The 24,192-nt window shown below is 41.1% G+C and overlaps 1 protein-coding gene across 8 annotated transcripts in view; it reads right to left on the bottom strand.

The window, feature by feature from the left end:
- Positions 1-24,192, bottom strand: part of LOC134227332 (teneurin-m) — a 422,322-nt gene that overhangs the window by 67,184 nt on the left and 330,946 nt on the right. For 7 of the 8 annotated variants that reach the window (XM_062708724.1, XM_062708726.1, XM_062708731.1 and 4 more), the window contains one exon: positions 13,925-13,975. The exons of the other annotated variant lie outside the window; for it this stretch is intronic. In XM_062708724.1, the coding sequence (XP_062564708.1) occupies positions 13,925-13,975 (51 nt within the window). The remainder of the gene's footprint in view (positions 1-13,924; positions 13,976-24,192) is intronic. 8 annotated transcript variants of the gene reach the window in all.

Raw genomic sequence — 24,192 nt, 5'->3', positions numbered from 1 at the left:
GTGAGAAGTGACAAGTAAATAGTAAGAAGTGAGAAGAAAGGCGTCTCACATCTCACTTGTCGTTTCTCATTTCTTTTTCTTATTTCTCACTTCTTATTTTTTATTTACCACTTTTCACAGTAAGAAGTGAGATGTCTCAGTACTCGCTTCTCACTCTTCATTTATCACTCCTAACTTCTCCATATTACGTTTTCGGCCAAAGATCTTTTTTTCTACTTTATGGAAGAGAAATTTCGGCAGGAAGCCAGTTCTTAACTGTCGAACGGCCCTTCGACATTTTCGAGCATATGTTATTTCCGACAAAATGTCATATTTAACCAAAAAACTTCGAGCTAGTGGCCTTCAGTCAACTGGCTTTCAGTCGAGTAAGTTTCGGCCAAACAGCACTACCCCTAGCGATTGATATAAAAAGTCGACCTAAGCTATAGTAAGTTTCAAATCACAAATTAGAACACCTCTTAAGTGTGTTCCTAAGCGCAATTCACACATCCCTGCCGGATCTGTAAACTTCCAACCGGCTGTCAATCCCTGTCGCTCAAACGCCAAATCAGAAATAAGTCATCATCCGCAGCTCTTCCGTGTTGTACAACTCCGGGAAAACGGCTGTCGTTCGTCGAAAATATTATTGGTAAATAATTTCACCGCTTCATTGTGCACCATAAATTATGTACACCGCCAAATCCGTTCAATTCCTTCTAATCAATGGAAGGTACCGAACTGCAGACCGGCACCGAGAATCGACCACGAAAGGAAAATTACGATGTCTTTCTCGTGACGGCGACGGAACGCCACCCTGCTGCTGCTGCTGCCTCTCTCGTTCACTTTGGTGGTGAAATTTTCCGGAACAGCTTCGTGGGTGTTCACCCTAGCCAAAGGTAAAACTGATTATGTTAACCGAAAGTTTATGCTATTATTTACTTTCAAGCCACTCGCATCCGCTTCCCGTCGCATGACATCGGGGGCCAAATGGTGAGACTTAGCTCCACGATTTAATTTCATATTGAATCGCGTTTTCTCTATCATTTCGTCACATCGTTTTCGTTAGCGCTGACGTTGGATTTATGTTTTCGTACCTAGTAGTGATCAACAGCCACTAAGCTGTACTGTTTCTGACAGCTTGACGGGTGTAGTTGTCAACGACTCAGCTAAACGATTTAACAAATAGGATCCATAGGAACGTATTTCTATTAAAACATTTTGTACAGAGGAATTTATGTGATCTTGTATGGAATGAGTTGGCAATCAAAATCGCCTTTCTATTAGATACATTTTCCGCTTTTAATACATCTTCAATCGGAACGTGGAAAACCATTGCATAAGAGGCTCATGAAAAAGTCAAGGCTTTGTAATTAGGTGAAATCTCCAAAGCAGTTTGTGTATGCAAAACATATAAAATGAACCAAATTTTTGACCCGAAACAGACAAAAACAATCCCTTCAAAAGCCGACGAACTTCAGTGGGACTGGGTCTAATATCATTCGTACCTAAAGCGCCCCCCGCTGCCATGGCTCAGCAGTGTATTATTTTGAAGCTTTTTTCAATTCCAGTGTCCTACTTAGTATTCAAAATCATCAACACCGAAAACCTTGGCGGGCAAACCCAAAGCCCAAAAAGGACTCAATTCCGCTCCCGCTCGCTGCGAGATCCCTGCAAATTCACTTTCGAAAGTCATTACACATTATCACCGACCCTCATAAGCCTTCTTCAAACATTGCTGCGAAGTGTGCTCCTCCGTGGAACATCACACCAAAAGTCTTCACGCCTCCTGCCCCCGTCCACCCCCGGCGCAGCACCACGCTGACTGGCTGGCTGACGTTCGTTAGCTGTTGAAGTATTTAGGCCAAAACTTGACTTGGTCCTCATGCTAGGCAGACTGCTTTCGGGACTTTCGTTTGTTGTATGTACAAGAATTTAATTTTCTTTTAAAACAAACAACAAGCGACCGAAACCGACCCCCAGCCCTTCCTTCACCACCCCAACCAAATAGCAACACAACCATGTGTAGTAGAACTGTAGCAAACGAGAAAGTCTACAAAACACTTCTCGCAGCTCGTTCCGGTCCTTACTGTACTCAGCGTCTGTCTACTACTAGAATCGTAGCAAGCCTAGCTCTCCAACCAGGCGGCAATGGATGTGAGCTGTGTGGTGCCTTCAAAAGTGACGACGACGACGACAACGACTCTATACTATGATGGAAAATTATGCACGACGCCTACTGCCACCCTTTTCACCATTTTCAGGAAAATCATCCTACAGGGCTTTGCCTGCTGTTTTGTGGAGTGACTACTTGGACTGGATGGCTTAATTTTCGATGAAATTTTATATGAACGCGTTCGCAACACGAAACGGAAAGTTCTGCGCCTCCTCGAGAGGGCTGTGATCATGGTTATTAATTTTTACGCAGAAATTGTTGACTCGCTTTTGTGTCTGTGTATGGCGTGAAAATTGTTTTATTTGGCTTCCAAGTGACGACTTTTCGCCGAAAGAGTGCGCGATGGGAGCGAAGAGCTGGATAACCTCTTGGTGCTCTGCGTGGTTCATTAATGGGTTCGAGGAACTCCAGCCATTTATTAGGGTTAAAAAGGTGATCAAAAATTCCTGAAATGAGTTTGATTTTCATGTTTATCATTATCTACAGCATGAAAATCTCAGAAAAAAATCTTCGGTGAGAAAAGTACGGCAAGTCATATAAGAAGGAAAACCAAACCCAACGTCTAGTTTTGATTAATATTGACTTTTTGAAGGCATCAAGAAAAATTGTCGAAATAAAAGAAATTTGTTTAACACATGGTGTTATGATGTTACCCTATCCACAATGTTATAAAAGTTCATTTTACCTTGAGATACAATTTCAAGAAACAAAGATGAAAATTCATCGTTTAAATTGTCCTCGTAAACCCGATTTAAAAGCAATTCCCCACTGGAATCTCTCCACTCGAGTCCTCTAATTGAGTTTACAAACTTTTCTGTTGCATAAACTCGAAAGTAATACCATCACACAGTGCAAATCATTTCCCGGGGTCCGACAATAATCCGTCTGCCACGCCGTATTTGCAAATTCCCTGTTCGCAATCAAAGCTTCCCATTCACGACGAGGAGGGGCCAGTGCACATAATCTAATAAACATACCGTCATAGCGCCCTCTTCTGCGGGATAATTTACCCAACGATTTCAATGCCGTAAGGGTCAGGCCCCCTCCGATCGATATCAAGCCCACCAAAAGTATTCATCACATTCTGGTCGGATGGGCGAACCCCGACGCTCTGGCTGCTGCATCCACAATCCCGACGACGGAACTGGTCCAGATTGAAAGTTTTTGCACTTACTCGCACCATACTCCCTCCACTCCATCGTCTCTGGTTCGAATCCTTTTAGATGCCGTGGGGGAGTGAGTGCTTGAACGAGTGCAGATAGGTACGTACTTCAATGTCGACTGGGAGCGGCCTTTAAGCGGAGGGGACAATAAATTGGATTGCACTGCGTCCTCATCATCGTCATCCTGATCCTGATCAGTCTGGTAGGATGGTTCCAAATCAGGCTCAGAACGTAGAGGCAGGGGCAATTTATCGTTTCGGCAGACGAGAATTGAGATAAATTAAATATTTCAAGTGAAGAAAATCCGTTTCCTAGAGTGGACTATTAAAATATGCCACTCATTGCGTTCCGGGCTGGGCCGGGACGTCGACGTCGTTGTTGGCACAAGTGGTTCCTCCTCAAGTGGATACAATGTTAATATCGAGGGCCAAGCCAAGCCATCACACAATGAAAGTAAACGTAAACAGTGTGGGAGGGGTTCGGCTGACCGCTGGTTTTTGGGTTCCGTCGTTGCTGGCAGCCCACCGGGTTGTGCGGCCCCGGTGCGGTCTGATGTCCTCTCAGCCGTCAAACGGTGTGTAAATGAAGGAAAATTTATTAATTTTCTGCCTCGGCGTAAGCTACGGGGAATGTCAAGCGAAACGAACAAAGGAGGACGGGGCCATCGCAACGAGCCCATAAATTGCATACACTGTGGCACCCAAGGAAGGAGAAAAGTGTGTATCCACTCTTCCGCCCCCTATCCTGGCAGTTTCCTCTCTATTGTAAGTAAGGATCGAAGTACTGGAAGGAGCAGCAAAAATTCTTACTGACCGAACGGTAGTAAAATATCCTGGGCACTGGAAAATCTCTTTCATGTTACGGCCTGTTGTCCTCGTTAGAGACGGTCGGTCGGTCGGTCGGTCCTTCCGAGAGGACCAGTCCATATTGAAACACACCACTCACTCGGTCCGGACGGTATGCAAAAACGAAATAAAAGAATCCCCGGTGAAGACACGGGCGGAGACACCCCGTCGTGTCTTTGATCGCACGAACCGGGGGCTGCGAAACTTCTGATGATGGTGCCCCACGGTAGGTGTGGGGGGTGCGGTTTGGGAAACCGGAACCAAACTACCACCGCCCTCTGGTCAGTCTGTAACAAGGTTCCGACCCGTGCCGGCGCGTCTCCGTCGTCGTCGAATGTTGGACGGTTGTCCTCGCACAAGTCCCTCCGGTCTCGAGCAAGTTAGTGTGTGCACAGTTTCCTTGTTGCTATTTCTCGTTAGGTCAATGATAACTTTTCTCCTGAGGGGCCACGGAGGTGAAGGTGGATGGACCGGACGGACACGAATGACGTCGTTGTTATTTGGATGGTTGTAGGCTTTTCTCTTCCATGAAATTTTGTATTTCCTTCGTTTGTTTTCACTTTTTTTTAGGGAGATAGAAACCAGGGGTGGAAATGCTGCGTTTCACTGATTTATTAAGTCTGCTCACAGCTTTAATACAGATGTAAGTACCTATTTTAAAACAATGTTGAAAAATATTCAATGATTGGTTCGATTTTTATTTACATTTTATGCACAGAAGGCAAGTTCATATTAAGCTATTGTCTTATCTTGTCTTAGCACATGCACAGCTATTATTGGAAAGCATCCTGGAAATGTCGGTTGTATTCCGAGAATTTTCTCGTCAACATTAATATTTGCCGCAAATCTATTTTAGGCTCGTTTTTAAATAACTAGAATTACTGTTTCGGTTCTACATCTCATAGCTACATTGTTCATCATACCAAAAACAAGAATATGAAAACCAAATGAGTAGGATTTTTATTTTTGTAACTTTTTTTCGGCAGTGTTTTTCAAAATATAATTGGTGCTTCATTGGTGCTTTATACCCATACGAAGTTCTTTGGGATAGTAAAAGTTCAAAACTTTTTTTTTATAGTAAAATTCTCCTAATTGAAAATTGATCCAAAATCACATTTTCTCCAAAATATCATTTGCCAGTGAATAATATTTCGTTGAAAATGATATTTCCCCGTAAATGAAATTCGTCCGAAAATAATATTTCCCCAAGAATAACATTTCATGAAAATTATCATTTGCCGAAAATTAACATTTGCCCGAAAAAAAAAACATTTATCCGAAAATGACGTTTCTCCTGAAAATGACATTTCCCCGAATGTCAGCCCAAAAAAAATACATTTATGATTATGACATTTCACCGAACATAATTTTTACCCGAAAATAATATTTCTCCTCAATTACACATTTCCCCCAAAATTGAAATCTTCGAAAATATTAATTATTCTCTTACTATATAGATCAGCGGTTCTCATCCTTTTGCCTTTTCCGTACAACTAAGTTGTACCGAAAGGCTATAATTTCACCCGAAGACGAACTTTATAGAAGCCTCTGAGACCCATAGTATTATATACCAATCGACTCAGCTCGACGAGCTGAGCACATGTCTGTCTGTCCGTGTGTATGTATGTGTGTATGTATGTGTGTATGTATGTGTGTATGTGTGTGTGTGTATGTGTGTGCACAAAAGCTATAAAAAACATTAGACAACTTTTCGTATAGTAATCCTTAACCGATTTTCTCGCAACAAGTTTCATTCGGCAGGGGACAAAGCCTTGTTAATCACTATTGAATTTTATAACGAAATTTTATAATGAAAGGAGGCTTCCAGGCCTCTTGAAAGGAGGCTTCCAGGCCTCTTGAAAGGAGGCTTCCAGGCCCCTTGAAAGGAAGCTTCCAGGCCCCTTGAAAGGAGGCTTCCAGGCCTCTTGAAAGGAGGCTTCCAGGCCTCTTGAAAGGAGGCTTCCAGGCCTCTTGAAAGGAGGCTTCCAGACCTCTTGAAAGGAGGCTTCCAGGCCTCTTGAAAGGAGGCTTCCAGGCCTCTTGAAAGGAGGCTTCCAGGCCTCTTGAAAGGAGGCTTCCAGGCCTCTTGAAAGGAGGCTTCCAGGCCTCTTGAAAGGAGGCTTCCAGGCCTCTTGAAAGGAGGCTTCCACGCTCCCTTAAAGGAGGCTTCCAGGCCTCTTGAAAGGAGGCTTCCAGGCCTCTTGAAAGGAGGCTTCCAGGCCTCTTGAAAGGAGGCTTCCCTCTTGAAAGGAGGCTTCCAGGCCTCTTGAAAGGAGGCTTCCAGGCCTCTTGAAAGGAGGCTTCCAGGCCTCTTGAAAGGAGGCTTCCAGGCCTCTTGAAAGGAGGCTTCCAGGCCTCTTGAAAGGAGGCTTCCAGGCCTCTTGAAAGGAGGCTTCCAGGCCTCTTGAAAGGAGGCTTCCAGGCCTCTTGACAGGAGGCTTCCAGGCCTCTTGAAAGAAGGATTCCAGGCCTCTTGGAAGGAGGCTTCCAGGCCTCTTGAAAGAAGGCTTCCAGGCCTCTTGAAAGGAGGCTCCCAGGCCCCTTGAAAGGAGGCTTCCGAGCCTCTTGAAGGAGGTTCCAGGCCTATTGAAAGGAGACTTCCAAGCCTATTGAAAGGAGACTTCCAGGCCTCTTGAAAGGAAACTTCCAAGCAACCGAACCTTTTAAAAAAAGGCTTCTGAACATCCTGAAAGGAGTTCTTCAAACATCTTGTAAGGAGGCCTTCGAGCTGCTTGGAAAAAGGCTGTGCTGGTTGTGGAGGGCAGTATTATATTGGATTTATCAATAGTCATACATATTATGTACAAAACAAAGTTTGAAACAAAAAAAATACACGATTAGCAAAACTTTATCTATGAATTTTGATTGGAATTGTAATTCGACCGCCATCACTAATTTTTGTTCAAAGTACCCCCTAGGGCTAGTGAAGGTACTCCCAGGGGTACATGCACCCCAGGTTGAGAACCGCTGATATAGATTAAAGAATAAATAAATAAAAAAATAACTTTTTTTCGATATTGACATTTCAACGAAAAAAATGCCCAAAAATAAAATTTCCTCAAAAAAGTATTTGCGGAAAAATAACATTTCCTCGAAAACAACATTAGCCCGAAAGAACATTTGCTCGAAAATAACATTTATTCAAAAAGGGGAAGGGCCGTTTGGCCGAAAATCATTCGGCTGCATGCCATTTGGCAAAAGGCCACTTGGCCGGAGTTGTTCGGCCTAATACACAATTTGTCCGAAAAGACCATTAGGTCGAAAGGGTCATAGCCGAATAGGTCATTTGACCGAATAGATCATTTGGTCGAATAAGTCATTTGGCTGAATAGTTCATTCAGCCGGATAGGATATAGGATATGGCCGAAAATGTTGTTTAGCCGAATATGTAGGTCTTTTGACTGTAAAAAAAATTGCCGAATAGGTCATTTAGCCTTAATGGTCGACAAATGAGAAGTAAGAAATGAGGAGCGAGTTTGAGGCCTCTTACTTCTAACTTCGGATTTCTCCATTTTTTCACAGTGAGAAGTAAGAAGTGAGATTTCTCCTTGCGAAAACGTAGAAATGCGAAAAGAGAGGTGAGAAATAAGAAGTAATAAATGATGAGGAAGAAGTGAGACGTCTCATTTCTCATTTCTCACTAAATATTTCTCATTTTTCACTTCTCACTGTGAAAAGTGAGAACTGAGAAGTTTGAAGTGAGATGTCTCATTGCTCACTTCACAACGAAAAGTGAGAAATGAGTAGTGGAAGTGAGTAGTGAGATGTCTCACTTCGCACTACTCACTTTTCACTGTGAGAAGTGAGAAATAAGGAGTGGGAAGTTAGAAGTGAGACGCCTCACTTCACACTTCTTACTCCTCATTTCTTATTGCTGACTGTTAAAAGCGAGAAGGGAGACGCCTCTTTTTTCACTCATCATTTCTATCTTTATTTTTCCTTCTTCTGTAGTGAGGAGTGAGAAATGCTGATTGAGAATTGTTCGGTCAAATGACCTATTCGGCCAAATGGTATATTCAGCCGTATGACCCATTCGGCCAGATGGGTTTCGGCCTGCTGGTCTGTTCTACCTAGTGATGTTCGAACAATAATGAACGAATGAGATTTGGCTTAGCGAGCCTTCCCTATTTGGTTTGGTAGAAAGAGCCATTTGGCCGAGCGGGTCGAGGTTTTTGGACATATAACCCGTTCATCAAACGAAATTTTCGGTCGTATATACCGTTTGGTCAAATGACATTGTCGAACATATGGCCCTTTTACCAAATGACCATTTCGGCAAAACGGCATTTTCGGATATGTACGTTAAGCCTAAGTACTTTACAAATGATGGACGTAATGCATAGTTCTGCCTTTTTCATGTCATGGAATGTCTTTGGGGCATTTTATACCTTCCGTCCTTATGCCTAACGTACCGTGAAACCCCGCTCATTCGACAGTAATTGGTGTCGAGCGAACGGGGTAACGTTTTAATTCGACAAACTGGACACCCTACACTTATTCGTTTAATACGTGTTCTGCAACTCTCTACGTACTCTCTTGTTTTGGTTTTTTCCATTGGTTCTTGTCCATTGCTGAGCTCGTGCTTCAGCACTTTTTATTTCGACAAGTGTTGAATTACCAAGTTACGAAATAAAAAATGTCGAATTAAATGGTGTCAAATGATCGGGTCGTATATCGCTTTCGGTCAAACGACATTTTCGGCAAATCCGTTTTAGACCTAATAACCATTTCGGCCAAATGGAATATTAAAAACAATCCCGAGAAAATTCTAAGGAATTTCTTTTTGGACAATATCCCGCAGTCAAAAATACTCCAAAACTGAAATCTTCAGTGCTTTAGACAGGCGAAAAAAATCCGGTAAAAATTATCAAGGAAATTCCTTAAAATTTTTCGCGGAAAATACTAAATATTTCCCTTAGAAATCCCAAACAGTGTCATTTGGGAACTCCTAATAGTTTCTCGTGGAAATTTCAAACAATTTACCATGGAGAATATTTTCCGAGAATCCGAAAAAAATAATCAAAATCTATTTTTCCGGCGAAATTCTACCGATTCTTCGTTAATGTCTTGAAAATATTCCAAGAATCCAGTAAAAAATCTTTAAGAGACGAATGCAATAAAAATTCACAAAGCCGATACACGCCGCCGGGTAAAATGACTTTCGGTGTGACGCCGAAAACCCATCTGCCGCCGACCAAAGTTCTGACTAACGCCGACACCGCAGTTTTTCTGACCGGGGCGGGGCACACTCCTAACCAGGAAAATAGCATTTCCCCCATCTTCAGAAAAATATATTTAGCTCTTTTAGTGGAATGTATTCAACCGTCTTAGACGGTTGATTTCCCCCATATTAATATTACCCGAAAATTACATTTTTCCAAAAATATCATTTGTCTGACAATTTCCGAAATTAATATTTCTCCGAAATGACATTTCCCCGAAAATAACACTTCCCCGAAAATAACACTTCCTTGTAATATCGTTAGTGGAAAAGAACATTTTTCTCCGAAAATAACAAATGCCCGGAAATAAGATTTCCTTCCGAGGAATTGGAATTCAAAGAATTGTACAATCGTTCTCTGTTCTCTGCCTGTACTTAAGCCTAACGGGGTATATCTCTTTATTCTACTATTTCACGACGAGAAGAATTTATAATAGAAAATTACTTAAAGCTTTTGATGGAATGTCACCATTTGTCACCAGACGAGTAAAGTAGTGCTATCCCATTTTATTCCACAACCTAATTGCAGCTTTATGAATATTTATTACGACCTCAATAGTAAGGTCGTCTTCGGTCTTTCTTACTTAGCTCGGCTAAGTCTATATGAACAAGTTTGAGAAATTTCATGGAAAACTTCTCAAAGTTTCCTCGAGAGAATTTTTCAGGTTTTTCCCAGAATAACCATGCAATTTTGTTCGAAATATTCAACAACAACCACTTTTAAATTTATTTTGAATTGTAAACAGTCTTTTTGTGAAAGAATAAACTGGATGTTGGATTTTTTTATTTACATTACATGTTTTTAAAACTTCTTCTTCTTCTTATTGGCATTACATCCCCACACTGGGACAGAACCGCCTCGCAGCTTAGTGTTCATTAAGCTCTTCCACAGTTATTAAGTACGAGGTTTCTATGCCAGGTTACCATTTTTGCATTCGTATATCATGAGGCTAGCACGATGATACTTTTATGCCCAGGGAAGTCGAGACAATTTCCAATCCGAAAATTGCATAGACCGGCATCGGGAATCGAACCCAGCCACCCTCAGCATGGTCTTGCTTTGTAGCCGCGCGTCTTACCGCACGGCTAAGGAGGGCCTTTAAAAGTTATTTAGTAAATTAAACTGATACACATTTGAATATTCCGAAACAAATTGCAAGGATAGATTGCATGGATTAAAGCCACAAGGCGTGAGGAATTATTAATAAACAGCTTAGAAAATGGATAAAATTTCGGTGGCGGCAGATTCAAAAAACATTTTTTTTCATCAGCATTCTCCATTTGATGTTCCGTAGCTCCGTTCTTTTCAGTTTTTAGTACTGTTGCAACTTGCAACAAATTCAAGAAACAGACTTCCGATTTTCTGAACGTATATTTAGCTTTCGTCTAACGCAATAAACTACGTTAAAAAATCCCTAGTGAAAGGTAGCAATATATAGGGAAATAATAGATACACACCAAAAATTATGAGTATTACAGGTGACGTATTTCTATAAAATGACAAAAAGCTACATGACATAAACTAAATTGTATATTTTTCATTGCAAGGTGATTCAAAAGTACATGACAAAGAACCTAAACACAGCGCCCGGTGCGACGCACCTAACGCACAAGCAGTCGATGACTTGATGCAGTGAAATACTTGTTCACTGCAAATCGTGTAACCTGTTTTATTTCGATCACCTCTCCTTCAAGAAACGAAGATAGCTGAGTGGTAAAGTGTTGGGCTCTCACTCAAGGGATGTATGTTCGATTCTCGTTCGCATCCATTATTTTTTTGACAATAAAGTTGTGATGTAAAATTAAAGTATCACCTAATTTTACGTCAAAATTGACGCTCGTATATGTCAGCGTCACAGCACCTTAAATTACAGGAATATCCGTTCAGTTCATCTTCTCCGAATTACATTGATGTGTATTTTACTTTACTTACTTAGTGTTTCTTTTCTGCTACAAATTTACGTTCTTCTGACTCTATTATCGGTTGTGGGTAGCTTTTTGTGTATATATTTCAGAGTTTATTTTCTACTAAATCCACACTAAACTTTTAGATATTTAGTATATTACAATCCACAAGAATGTACTTTTTAGTTTTGCTTTTTGCATTGAAACTTTTCGTTTGTCACGGGAACCATTTGCACATTTTTTTCACTCATACATCTATATTGCGGTCATAATGTGCATTTCACAATTAAATTTTCAGCTGAAAGTTCTATTTTTTGACACCGGTGCACTCACACAACCAATCGACATCAGTTGTCAAAAAATCAGGAGTACCAACTTGACCACTATCTCCTTGTCGCCGAGTTTGGCGCGGAAACCCAAAGGTGGGAATACAATTTTGGGGCTTATGCGCAATAACAATACTCACTTCTCTACCTAGCTTAGTGATTACTTTTAGTTTTAAGGATATAGACTTTAGCTAATAATATTTAAGAATTCACGAAATGCACTTTTTCTGCATACTTGTAAATAACTGCTAGTCAATAACAATCCAATCGTATCTTTCCCACTGTAGTATGCATAGGTAACGATGCAATAGGGCACTGCACGGACTGCTTTGTCTCTGTTTCACTGCAAAGAAATTAGAAAACAACAAGGCCAGTAAACGTCAAATTTCATGAAGAACGAAAGAGAAAGATACTCGTCTGCACGGAAACGTCTCTTGCTCTTTCGTTCATCATACATTTTGACGTTTACTGGCCTTGTTGTTTTCTAATTTATTTGCAGCAAGAAAGAGATAAAGCAGTCCGTGCAGTGCCCCATATAATAACCGATAAGGTAATTGTGATACGGATGTAGGTTAGTACCATCGCTGCTGTTGGTAGTGTGGTGCGAAGCAACGAGAGTTGCGACAAATGCAATTAATTATACTTACCAATCCAATTAAACAGAATTTTTGGAAAATGTTATGCAAACGGTTTTCTTTGAATCATTTACACGAAAAATACAGAATAACTTATTCGCTCTTAACGATATGCTTGTAAAGACCAAATGAAAATTGATTCCGATGATTACTGCTGCTATCAAACTCATCATCGCCTACTACGCCTACCTTTGTTTGTCACATCTCAGCAGCCTGCTGCAGTACCAAATCGGACTCATAGACCGATGATTCCCCAAGTCCCCTCCACTTTGTACACATTCACAGACCACTCGGCTGGATGTCTGCGAATGCGATTAATGAATAATGCATTAGAAGTCTTAATGGAGAGACCTTCCTTCCTGCAACCCTTCCAATCCACTCCTGTGGTATTTTGTTGGCATCAACCGCCCGGCTCCACCACACGGACGGGTGTGTGTATTCCGCACGTGGGGGTGTGGGAATCAATTTTTGGTTTATTATATCCAGCAGCTGGCAGAAGTCATTCAGCAACAGGAGCAGCACCCCGACGAGTGAGTGAGCTGTTGTTGATGACTGAAACTCTCACTCCGTACTGTTTCCATCGGCGGTTGATGTGGTCTCACCGCAAATACGATCGACCCTGGTAGCCGATAGAATGAGAATTTCCAAGTTCCACAGACTGCTACTGGCTGCTCCATTTGTGGCAAATGGTAATGGCGCTTATGGATAGAGACGTAGGTGGTGATACAACTCAGCTCCTGTACATGTCTTTTTGTTGTTTCTTTTGCTTCGCCCGTCAAACAAAAGTACCATCTATTGCCATTCCTGGAGCTCCGGCTTTCTCTCTAAACGATTGTCATTTTCCGATATAATGTGTTTCGTCCAGCCAAGGGAGGAGGGAAGGGTGCACGTCGAACTCATCGAAAGCTTCCGGGGCCCGAAAAAAAAAGGTCGGCCGGGTTCTTCTCTTAATGAACTGACATTGTTCTACCACTCACTCTTGGACTCTGGACGACTGACTGGTGGGGGCGATATCTGCTTTCATCTCAATCGAGTGTGTTTATAGTCACTCCTAAATTGATGGGGATAAAAGGCTAAAGTCGTTTCGAGTCAGACCGGCACAGCCAAAGATGACAGCCATTGTATGGATGCCTTCCGGGGGTATTCGGACCGAGCAGAAATAAGGTCAGTTGCTTATGACTGAGAACGGTCTCTGGTACGAAGGAGGCAGGTTGGAAGCATACATAAAGGACAATCGGATGTGAATCATTTCATATTAGGCAAACAGATCTGAGCAGCCGAAAACACAAGACCCGGCCAAGGTTTTAGATTTCGTCATATTGGAACTTTTTTCTTTCTTCGGAGATCAGAACTTCCGGAGCGATTGTATTCTATATGGAAACGGAAACACGGTCTAGGGTCTTGTTCTTGGATTTCATTTTGCTGAAGGGAATGTTCTGCCGGTATGTATTATGTTGAACTTTATGTCTTCAGATAAACTACCTGCCTTAAGTGTTATACATATCAATTTTGCTGAGTAGAGTATACAAACACGTATAAATAGAAACGGAATGTATTTCATCTCATTGAGAAATAGGAAATTTTGCCACATGTTTATTAACCGGCGCTAAAACGATGTTTATGTTGACTTTGCCAGATGTTGAGAAAATAGATAAGTATGATTATTCTTGTACTTACTAAATTGCGATGAGTTGTCTCCGAATATAATTCTTGGTGTTTCAGACCCACCTGTAAAGAAAAGAAGAGAAAAAAAAGTTACACTTAATCAGCACATAATCCCTGGTTAGGTACTATTTTTTTTAAAAAATATTTCTGCATTGCAATGAAATGGGGATATGAACATTGCTCATTGCTCGTATAATTCCCATGAAAAGACTTCATAATAAAGACCAATTTGGTCATTCGGAGTCATTCCCATCTCAACAATTTTGAGAATTGTCGCCGAACGATGTCGCTAGATAACATCCACAAGAATGGACCCCAACCAAAACAAATTACCATCCGCACCCTGTCGTAAACTCGATCTGATTTACCCATTCCGAACTATGGATGATGGCGCAGACCCCGGCAGCTTGACTCGAGAAACCACCACCAGTTTTGCATACTTACATGAGCGTGAACGGCAAAACCATTCGTCAGCGCAAAATTCACATATATTTGGGGCACACATACGCCCTTGTGCTCGCATCCTATTATGAAGATGGTATGCTAATGCTAGCCGGCTCTTGATTTATTCCGGGCGTCCCACAGTGTATTAGCGAAAGCGTCTTCTAGAATCACTCACTGGCTGGCTGGGATGGAGAAGAAAGCACCACGCTGGCGCTCCACGCGACGGCGGTGCTGGCAGTGGCTGTTGCCGCTAATGTAATTTATCAAAAATTAATAGGATTTTAGTTTGGGTTTGAGAGCTTTCGACGCCGACGGGGAAGGCCAATACGAAATATTCACATTTGTGCCGGTTTAATGCTAATAGATTTATAACGTTTGACGTTTATTTTCTCTTCGGGGGGAAGGAGCTCGTGCTTGTTCACATAACCTATAAATTTCGAATGGCATTGTTCTTTCACCTTACGAGCCAGGAACGAGCAGAGTTAGGGCTAATAAAGTCAGTCAGAGCTCAAGGAGCGAAAGCACTCGTACCGTTCGCTAAGGAGCTAAACTAGACTTCCACTCAGTCGAATAAATGTGTGACTTATTATAATCAGGACACGTGAACAGAGCATACATACTCTCAGCAGGAGCAGCAGCACCGTTTACCATTGCTTTCGGCTTGTACACACGAGGAAATATAATTAATTTAATTTATTTATACATCTAATGTTCGCCTGTCTGGCGATGCAGAGAAATGTACATACATTGGGCTCACCAGCAGGCAGTGTCCTACATGTCAGGTAAGCATTTTCTATAATGGAGATTTCGCAAAGTACCCCCCTAAGCCAACAGGGTCGCTCTTTGCCGTATGAAGTGTGCCCACCCTTCCCCTTCTGGGTCTGGCCGAACCCGTTCATGGAAACGAGCCATGCACGACGGTTTTGTTACTGGCTTGGCTGTCAGACCGTCCGACTACGGACCTGATCAACAACGGGGCCAACCGAACGACTAGCCCTGGAATCCTTATGAGCTTTCTCGGTCAACAGAATTCATCCCCGTTCCCGTTTTGTGTCGGGTCTTACGTTCCTATCCACGCCAATCTTTGCCGCGCGAGAATGTGTGTGTGTGTGTGTGAGTCATTTTAAGCCCAAGGTCTTAAGAAGGTGTGCTGCTCTTTAAACTACTATCCGGAATGGCATCGTTACGGTAAATCCAGCCATCGACAGCAGCCGGTGTGAATTCGCAGTGGCGTAGCTCGGGGAAGGGTTGCACCTTCAAGGATGTATTGAAAGGACATTTTTTATCTACGCCCATGAGAATTCATCTCCTCGAGTAATTCTTAGGAATTTCTTCAGAAGTTCTTCGAGAAATTCTACGAAATTTCCTTGGGAATTTCTTCGGAATTCTCGAGCAAAATTTATCTGAATTCCCTTGAAAACATCTTTTAATCTTTTTCGGGTAATTTTTCGGAATTTTCTTGGAAAGTTCTTCGGGATTTCTTTGGATTTTTTTTTCGATATTTCCTTTGAAAAATTCTTTGAAGCTTCCTCGAAATACTCTTCGCAATTTCCTCGAGAAATTCTTCGGATTTTTCCCGAGATATTCTTCGGAACATTCTTCATTATATCCTCAGAATTTTCTTTGAAGACTTCTCAGACTTCCTCAGGAAATTCATTCATTCGAATTTCCACGGGAAATTCATTCGAATTTCCACGGGAAATTCATTCGAATTTCCACGGGAAATTCATTCGAATTTCCACGGGAAATTCATTCGAATTTCCACGGAAATTCCTTCGAATTTCCATCGCAAATTCATACCAATTTCCACGGAAATTCATTCGAATTTCCACGGAAATTCATTCGAATTTCCACGGAAATTCATTCGAATTTCCACGGAAATTCATTCGAATTTCCACGGAAATTCATTCGAATTTCCACGGAAATTCATTCGAATTTCCACGGAAATTCATTCGAATTTCCACGGAAATTCATTCGAATTTCCACGGAAATTCATTCGAATTTCCACGGAAATTCATTCGAATTTCCACGGAAATTCATCTCAATTTCCACGGAAATTCATTCGAATTTCCACGGAAATTCATTCGAATTTCCACGGAAATTCATTCAATTTCCACGGAAATTCATTCGAATTTCCACGGGAAATTCATTCGAATTTCCACGGAAATTCATTCGAATTTCACGGAAATTCATTCGAATTTCAAGGAAATTCTTTCAATTTCCACGGAAATTCATTCGAATTTCCACGGAAATTCATTCGAATTTCCACGGAAATTCATCTGAATTTCCACGGAAATTCATTCGAATTTCCACGGAAATTCATTCGAATTTCCACGGAAATTCATTCGAATTTCCACGGAAATTCATTCGAATTTCCACGGAAATTCATTCGAATTTCCACGGAAATTCATTCGAATTTCCACGGAAATTCATTCGAATTTCCACGGAAATTCATTCGAATTTCCACGGGAAATTCATTCGAATTTCCACGGAAATTCATTCAATTTCCACGGAAATTCATTCGAATTTCCACGGAAATTCATTCGAATTTCCACGGAAATTCATTCGAATTTCCACGAGAAATTCATTCGAATTTCCACGGAAATTCATTCGAATTTCCACGGAAATTCATTCGAATTTCAGGAAATTCATTCGAATTTCCACGGAAATTCATTCGAATTTCCACGGAAATTCATTCGAATTTCCACGGAAATTCATTCGAATTTCCACGGAAATTCATTCGAATTTCCACGGAAATTCATTCGAATTTCCACGGGAAATTCATTCGAATTTCCACGGGAAATTCATTCGAATTTCCACGGGAAATTCATTCGAATTTCCACGGGAAATTCATTCGAATTTCCAAGGGAAATTCATTCAAATTTCCAAGAGAAATTCATTCGAATTTCCAAGAAAAATTCATTCGAATTTCCACGGGAAATTCATTCGTATTTCCACGGGAAATTCATTCGAACTTCCACGGGAAATTCATTCGAATTTCCACGGAAAATTCATTCGAATTTCTTCGGGAAATTCCTTCAAATTTCCTTGGGAAATTCCTGCGAATTTCCTTGGGAAATTCCGTCGAATTTCTTCCGGAAATTCCGTCGAATTTCTTCCGGAAATTTCTTCGAATTTCTTTGAGATTTTCCTTCGGAGCCCCTCGGGAAACTCCTTCGAATTTTCTTGGGAAATCCCTTCAAATTACCTTGGGAAATTTCTTCGAATTTCCTTGGGAAATTCCTTCGAATTTTCTTGGGAAATTTAATCGAATTTCCATGGGAAATACCTTCGAATTTCCTTGGGAAATTCCTTCGAATTGCCACAGGAAATTCCTTCGAATTTCCAGGGGAAATTCCTTCGAATTTCCAGGGGAAATTCCTTCGAATTTCCAGGGGAAATTCCTTCGAATTTCCAGGGGAAATTCCTTCGAATTTCCAGGGGAAATTCCTTCGAATTTCCAGGGGAAATTCCTTCGAATTTCCAGGGGAAATTCCTTCGAATTTCCAGGGGAAATTCCTTCGAATTTCCAGGGGAAATTCCTTCGAATTTCCAGGGGAAATTCCTTCGAATTTCCAGGGGAAATTCCTTCGAATTTCCAGGTGAAATTCCTTCGAATTTCCAGGTGAAATTCCTTCGAAAATTCATTCGAATTTCCACGGGAAATTCATTCGAATTTCCAAGGGAAATTCATTCGAATTTCCAAGGGAAATTCATTCGAATTTCCAAGGGAAATTCATTCCAATTTCCAAGGGAAATTCATTCCAATTTCCAGGGGAAATTCATTCGAATTTGCAGGGGAAATTCATTCGAATTTCCACGGGAAATTCATTCAAATTCCCTCGGGAAATTCATTCGAATTTTCACGGGAAATTTATTCGATTTTCCACGGAAAGATAAGAAATTTATTCGAATTTCCATGGAAAATTCATTCGAATTTACACGGAAAATTCATTTGAGTTTCCACGGAAAATTCATTCGGGAAATTAATTCGGATTCCCACGGGAAATTCATTCGAATTCCCACGGGAAATTCATTCAAATTTCTATGGGAAATTCATTCGAGTTTCCAAGGGAAATTCATTCGAGTTTTCACGAGAAATTCATTCTAAATTCCACGGGAAATTCATTCGTATTTGCAAAGGAAATTCATTCGAATTTCCACGGAAATTCATTCGAATTTCCACGGAAATTCATTCGAATTTCCACGGAAATTCATTCGAATTTCCACGGAAATTCATTCGAATTTCCACGGAAATTCATTCGAATTTCCACGGGAAATTCATTTGAATTTCCACGGAAATTCATTCGAATTTCCACGGGAAATTCATTCGAATTTCACGGAAATTCATTCGAATTTCCACGGAAATTCATTCGAATTTCCACGGAAATTCATTCGAATTTCCACAGAAAATTCATTCGAACTTCCACGGAAATTCATTCGAATTTCCACGTGAAATTCATTCGAATTTCCACGGGAAATTCATTCGAATTTCCACGGGAAATTCATTCGAATTTCCACGGGAAATTCATTCGAATTTCCAAGGGAAATTCATTCGAATTTCCAAGGGAAATTCATTCGAATTTCCACGGGAAATTCATTCGAATTTCCACGGAAAAATCATTCGTATCTAAACGGGAAATTCATACGAATTTCCACGGGAAATTCTTTCGAATTTCCACGGAAAATTCATTCGAATTTCTTCGGAAAATTCCTTCAAATTTCCTTGGGAAATTCCTGCGAATTTCCTTGGGAAATTCCGTCGAATTTCTTCCTGAAATTCCGTCGAATTTCTTCCGGAAATTCCTTCGAATTTCTTTGAGATTTTCCTTTGGAGCCCCTCGGAAACTCCTTCGAATTTTCTTGGGAAATTCCTTCCAATTTCCTTGGGAAATTTCTTCGAATTTCCTTGGGAAATTCCTTCGAATTTTCTTGGGAAATTTAATCGAATTTCCATGGGAAATACCTTCGAATTTCCTTGGGAAATTCCTTCGAATTGCCACAGGAAATTCCTTCGAATTTCCAGGGGAAATTCCTTCGAATTTCCAGGGGAAATTCCTTCGAATTTCCTCGAAATTCTTTCGAATTGTTACGGAAATTCCTTCGAATTTCCAAGCAAATTCATTCGAATTTCCAGGGGAAATTCATTCGAATTTCCACGGGAAATTCATTCGAATTTCCACGGGAAATTCATTCGAATTTTCAAGGGAAATTCATTCGAATTTCCACGGGAAATTCATTCGAATTTCCACGGGAAATTCAGTCGAATTTCCAGGGGAAATTCATTCGAATTTCTAGGGAAAATTCATTCGAATTTCCAGGGAAAATTCATTAGAATTTCCAGGGAAAATTCATTCGAATTTCCAGGGGAAATTCATTCGAATTTCCACGGATATTCATTCGAACTTCCACGGGAAATTCATTCAATTTCCACGAGAAATTCATCTCAATTTCCACGGAAATTCATTCGAATTTCCACGGAAATTCATTCGAATTTCCACGGAAATTCATTCGAATTTCCACGGAAATTCATTCGAATTTCCACGGAAATTCATTCGAATTTCCACGGAAATTCATTCGAATTTCCACGGAAATTCATTCGAATTTCCACGGAAATTCATTCGAATTTCCACGGAAATTCATTCGAATTTCCACGGAAATTCATTCAATTTCCACGGAAATTCATTCGAATTTCCACGGGAAATTCATTCGAATTTCCACGGAAATTCATTCGAATTTCCACGGAAATTCATTCGAATTTCCACGGGAAATTCATTTCAATTCCACGGAAATTCATTCGAATTTCCACGGGAAATTCATTCGAATTTCAAGGAAATTCATTCGAATTTCAAGGAAATTCATTCAATTTCCACGGAAATTCATTCAATTTCCACGGAAAAATCATTCGTATCTAAACGGGAAATTCATACGAATTTCCACGGGAAATTCTTTCGAATTTCCACGGAAAATTCATTCGAATTTCTTCGGAAAATTCCTTCAAATTTCCTTGGGAAATTCCTGCGAATTTCCTTGGGAAATTCCGTCGAATTTCTTCCTGAAATTCCGTCGAATTTCTTCCGGAAATTCCTTCGAATTTCTTTGAGATTTTCCTTTGGAGCCCTCGAAACTCCTTCGAATTTTCTTGGGAAATCCCTTCAAATTACCTTGGGAAATTTCTTCGAATTTCCTTGGGAAATTCCTTCGAATTTGCTTGGGAAATTTAATCGAATTTCCATGGAAATACCTTCGAATTTCCTTGGGAAATTCCTTCGAATTATACAGGAAATTCCTTCGAATTTCAGGGAAATTCCTTCGAATTTCAGGAAATTCCTTCGAATTTCAGGAAATTCCTTCGAATTTCAGGAAATTCCTTCGAATTTCAGGAAATTCCTTCGAATTCAGGGAAATTCCTTCGAATTCAGGAAATTCCTTTGAATTTCAGGGAAATTCCTTCGAATTTCCAGGGGAAATTCCTTCGAATTTCCAGGGGAAATTCCTTCGAATTTCCAGGGGAAATTCCTTCGAATTTCCAGGGGGAATTCCTTCGAATTTCCAAGGGAAATTTTTTCGAATTTCCAAGGGAAATTCCTTCGAATTTCCAGGGGAAATTCCTTCGAATTTTCACGGGAATATCCTTCGAATTTCCACGGGAAATTCCTTCGAATTTCCACGGGAAATTTCTTCGAATTTCCACGGGAAATTTCTTCGAATTTCCTCGGGAAATTCCTTCGGATTTCAACGGGAAAATCCTTCGAGTTTCCACGGGAAATTCCTTCGAGTTTTCACGGGAAATTCCTTCGAGTTTCCACGGGAAATTCCTTCGAGTTTCCACGGGAAATTTCTTCGAATTTTCACGGGAAATTCCTTCGAATTTCCAGGGGAAATTCCTTCGAATTTTCACGGGAAATTCCTTCGAATTTCCACGGGAAGTTCCTTCGAATTTCCTCGGGAAATTCTTTCGAATTGTTACGGGAAATTCCTTCGAATTTCCAAGGGAAACTCCTTCGAATTTCCAAGGGAAATTCCTTCGAATTTCCAAGGGAAATTCCTTCGAATTTCCAAGGGAAATTCCTTCGAATTTCCAAGGGAAATTCCTTCGAATTTCCAAGGGAAATTCCTTCGAATTTCCAAGGGAAATTCCTTCGAATTTCCAAGGGAAATTCCTTCGAATTTCCAAGGGAAATTCCTTCGAATTTCCAAGGGAAATTCCTTCGAATTTCCACGGGAAATTCCTTCGAATTTCCACGGGAAATTCCTTCGAATTTGCACGGGAAATTCCTTCGAATTTGCACGGGAAATTCCTTCGAATTTGCACGGGAAATTCCTTCGAATTTGCACGGGAAATTCCTTCGAATTTGCACGGGAAATTCCTTCGAATTTCCACGGGAAATTCCTTTAAATTTCCAGGGGAAATTCCTTCGAATTTCACGGAAATTTCTTCGAATTTCCACGGAAATTCCTTCAATTTCCACGGAAATTCCTTCGAATTTCCACGGAAATTCCTTCGAATTTCCACGGAAATTCCTTCGAATTTCACGGAAATTCCTTCGAATTTCCACGGAAATTCCTTCGAATTTCCACGGAAATTCCTTCGAATTTTCACGGAAATTCCTTCGAATTTCCACGGAAATTCCTTCGAGTTTCCACGGAAATTCCTTCGAATTTCCACGGGAAATTCCTTCGAATTTCCACGGGAAATTCCTTCGAATTACCACGGGAAATTCCTTTGAATTTCCACGGGAAATTCCTTTGAATTTTTACGGGAAATTCCTTCGAATTTCCACGGGAAATTCCTTCGAATTTCCACGGGAAATTCCTTCGAATTTCCACGGGAAATTCCTTCGAATTTCCACGGGAAATTCCTTCGAATTTCCTCGGGAAATTCCTTCGAATTTCCTCGGGAAATTCCTTCGAATTTCCTCGGGAAATTCCTTCGAATTTCCTCGGGAAATTCCTTCAAATTTCCACGGGAAATTCCTTCGAATTTCCACGGCAAATTCCTTCGAATTTCCACGGGAAATTCCTTCGAATTTCCACGGGAAATTCCTTCGAATTTGTGGGCTTCGTGGCTGTGCGGTTAGCGACGTCAATCGTCTAGACGCATGCGCTGTGGAGTGTGGGTTCGATTCCCGCCCCGGTAAAGAGAAAACTTTTCGTAAAGCGAAAAGCTCTCCACTGGTCCACTGGGTGTTGTGTAAATGTCCTGTCCGTTGACTCATGCTAGATGTTAAGTATTCAGTCTGTGCGACCTCTGGTCGAAGACGGTGATTCTGTCTTTTTGAATTTTCATGGGAAATTCCTTCGAATTTCCTCGGGAAATTCCTTCGAATTTCCTCGGGAAATTCCTCCGAATTTCCTGGGGAAATTCCTTCGAATTTCCTCGGGAAATTCCTTCGAATTTCCTCGGGAAATTCCCTCGAATTTCCTCGGGAAATTCTATCGATTTTTTTCGGGAAATTCCTTCGAATTTCCTCGGCAAATTCCTTCGAATTTCCTCGGGAAATTCCTTCGTATTTCCTCGGGAAATTCCTTCGAATTTCCTTGGGAATTTTCTTCGAATTTCTTCGGGAAATTCCTTCGAATTTTCTTGGGAATTTTCTTCGAATTTCTTCGGGAAATTCCTTCGAATTTCCTCGGGAAATTCCTTCGAACATAATTTAAAAATTTCCGAATTTCGTTTAAAAAAATGCTCTTAATTTCCGCAAGATTTTGTTTGGATTTTTTTCGGTATGTCTTTGACTGTTCGTCGAGAAACTCGTCGAAATTTTCCCTGGAAATTATTTTGGAAAATCTTCGAAATATCCTTGGTAAATTCCTTGGATTGTTTTCGGGATTTTCATAAGAAGTTAAGGAAAAACGAGTTATTAATATCACATTAAAACCCTGTTCTTAACACGCCACGCCACCTATCCTGGTGCGGGTTCACCCCACCAGCGGGGAAGATCCTCCTAAGGGGGCGACCAAGAGAGAAAGAGCGAGTTAGTTTATGTGATTTGTTCCGTGCATGCTTTCCATAATGCGCTTTTCACACTTGGTCTTCCTTATTGAAACCGAAACTTACGAAGCTCATCGTCGTCGTCGTCGTCGGGCAGACCCCGAGCACGTGGAACATGCATGCTTGCTTCTGCAGCTCCTCGGAAGCGTGTGTGAGTGCATTTGAGCATATGCAAAACGGCCCCCCTTTCCCCCCTCCCACGTTCAGCAGTCTCGCTGCTGTCGTTTTCCGCCCCGTCGTCGTCATCATCAGACCCAGAAGGGGAATGCGAATGCGGTAAAAACAGGGTGGTTAAAATTAAGCTCATGTATCGATGTCTTTTGCCTTCAACCGGTGGAGGTGTAGATACCTCTAACCTCGCATTGAGCCGGGTAGTTCCTTGGTGTTTTGTGTTGTTATGTGTCACACACTATGCTTGCCTTGCCGTTGAGTGTAAGCGAGTAGCAGCAAACTGCATGCAAAAGCAGCTAAATACCCATTTATGTTGCTGTTAATTCCTTAATAAACCATATTATGCAACGAGCAGCTTTAGTTTCGGTCCTCGTCGTCGTCGTCACCGTCGTCGCCATAGTCTACGACGAACGGAAACTACTTTAACGAAAAATATGGGACCGGGGAAAGAAATTTTCCTCAAGAATTACCTTGCTGTTGGTTTCCCGTTCTGCGGGCAAATGGGCTTCGGGGGTGGTTTGGTTAGTTGTTTGCTTTTTTGCGGTCGTTAGGAGTGCTTTAGTAGTGCTTGGCTGAAGGGTTGTGGACTGTAAATTTGGGGTGACCGGTCTCTGGAATGTAGGCCAGTCGGGTTGAAGTGAATTGAGAGTGCTCGAAATTATTGCAATGT

Source organism: Armigeres subalbatus, chromosome 3 (assembly GCF_024139115.2).
Source record: "Armigeres subalbatus isolate Guangzhou_Male chromosome 3, GZ_Asu_2, whole genome shotgun sequence".
NCBI classification, from domain to species: Eukaryota; Metazoa; Arthropoda; class Insecta; order Diptera; family Culicidae; genus Armigeres; species Armigeres subalbatus.
Note: the sequence above shows the minus strand (reverse complement) of the source record. Positions and strands in the feature narration are given on the sequence as shown.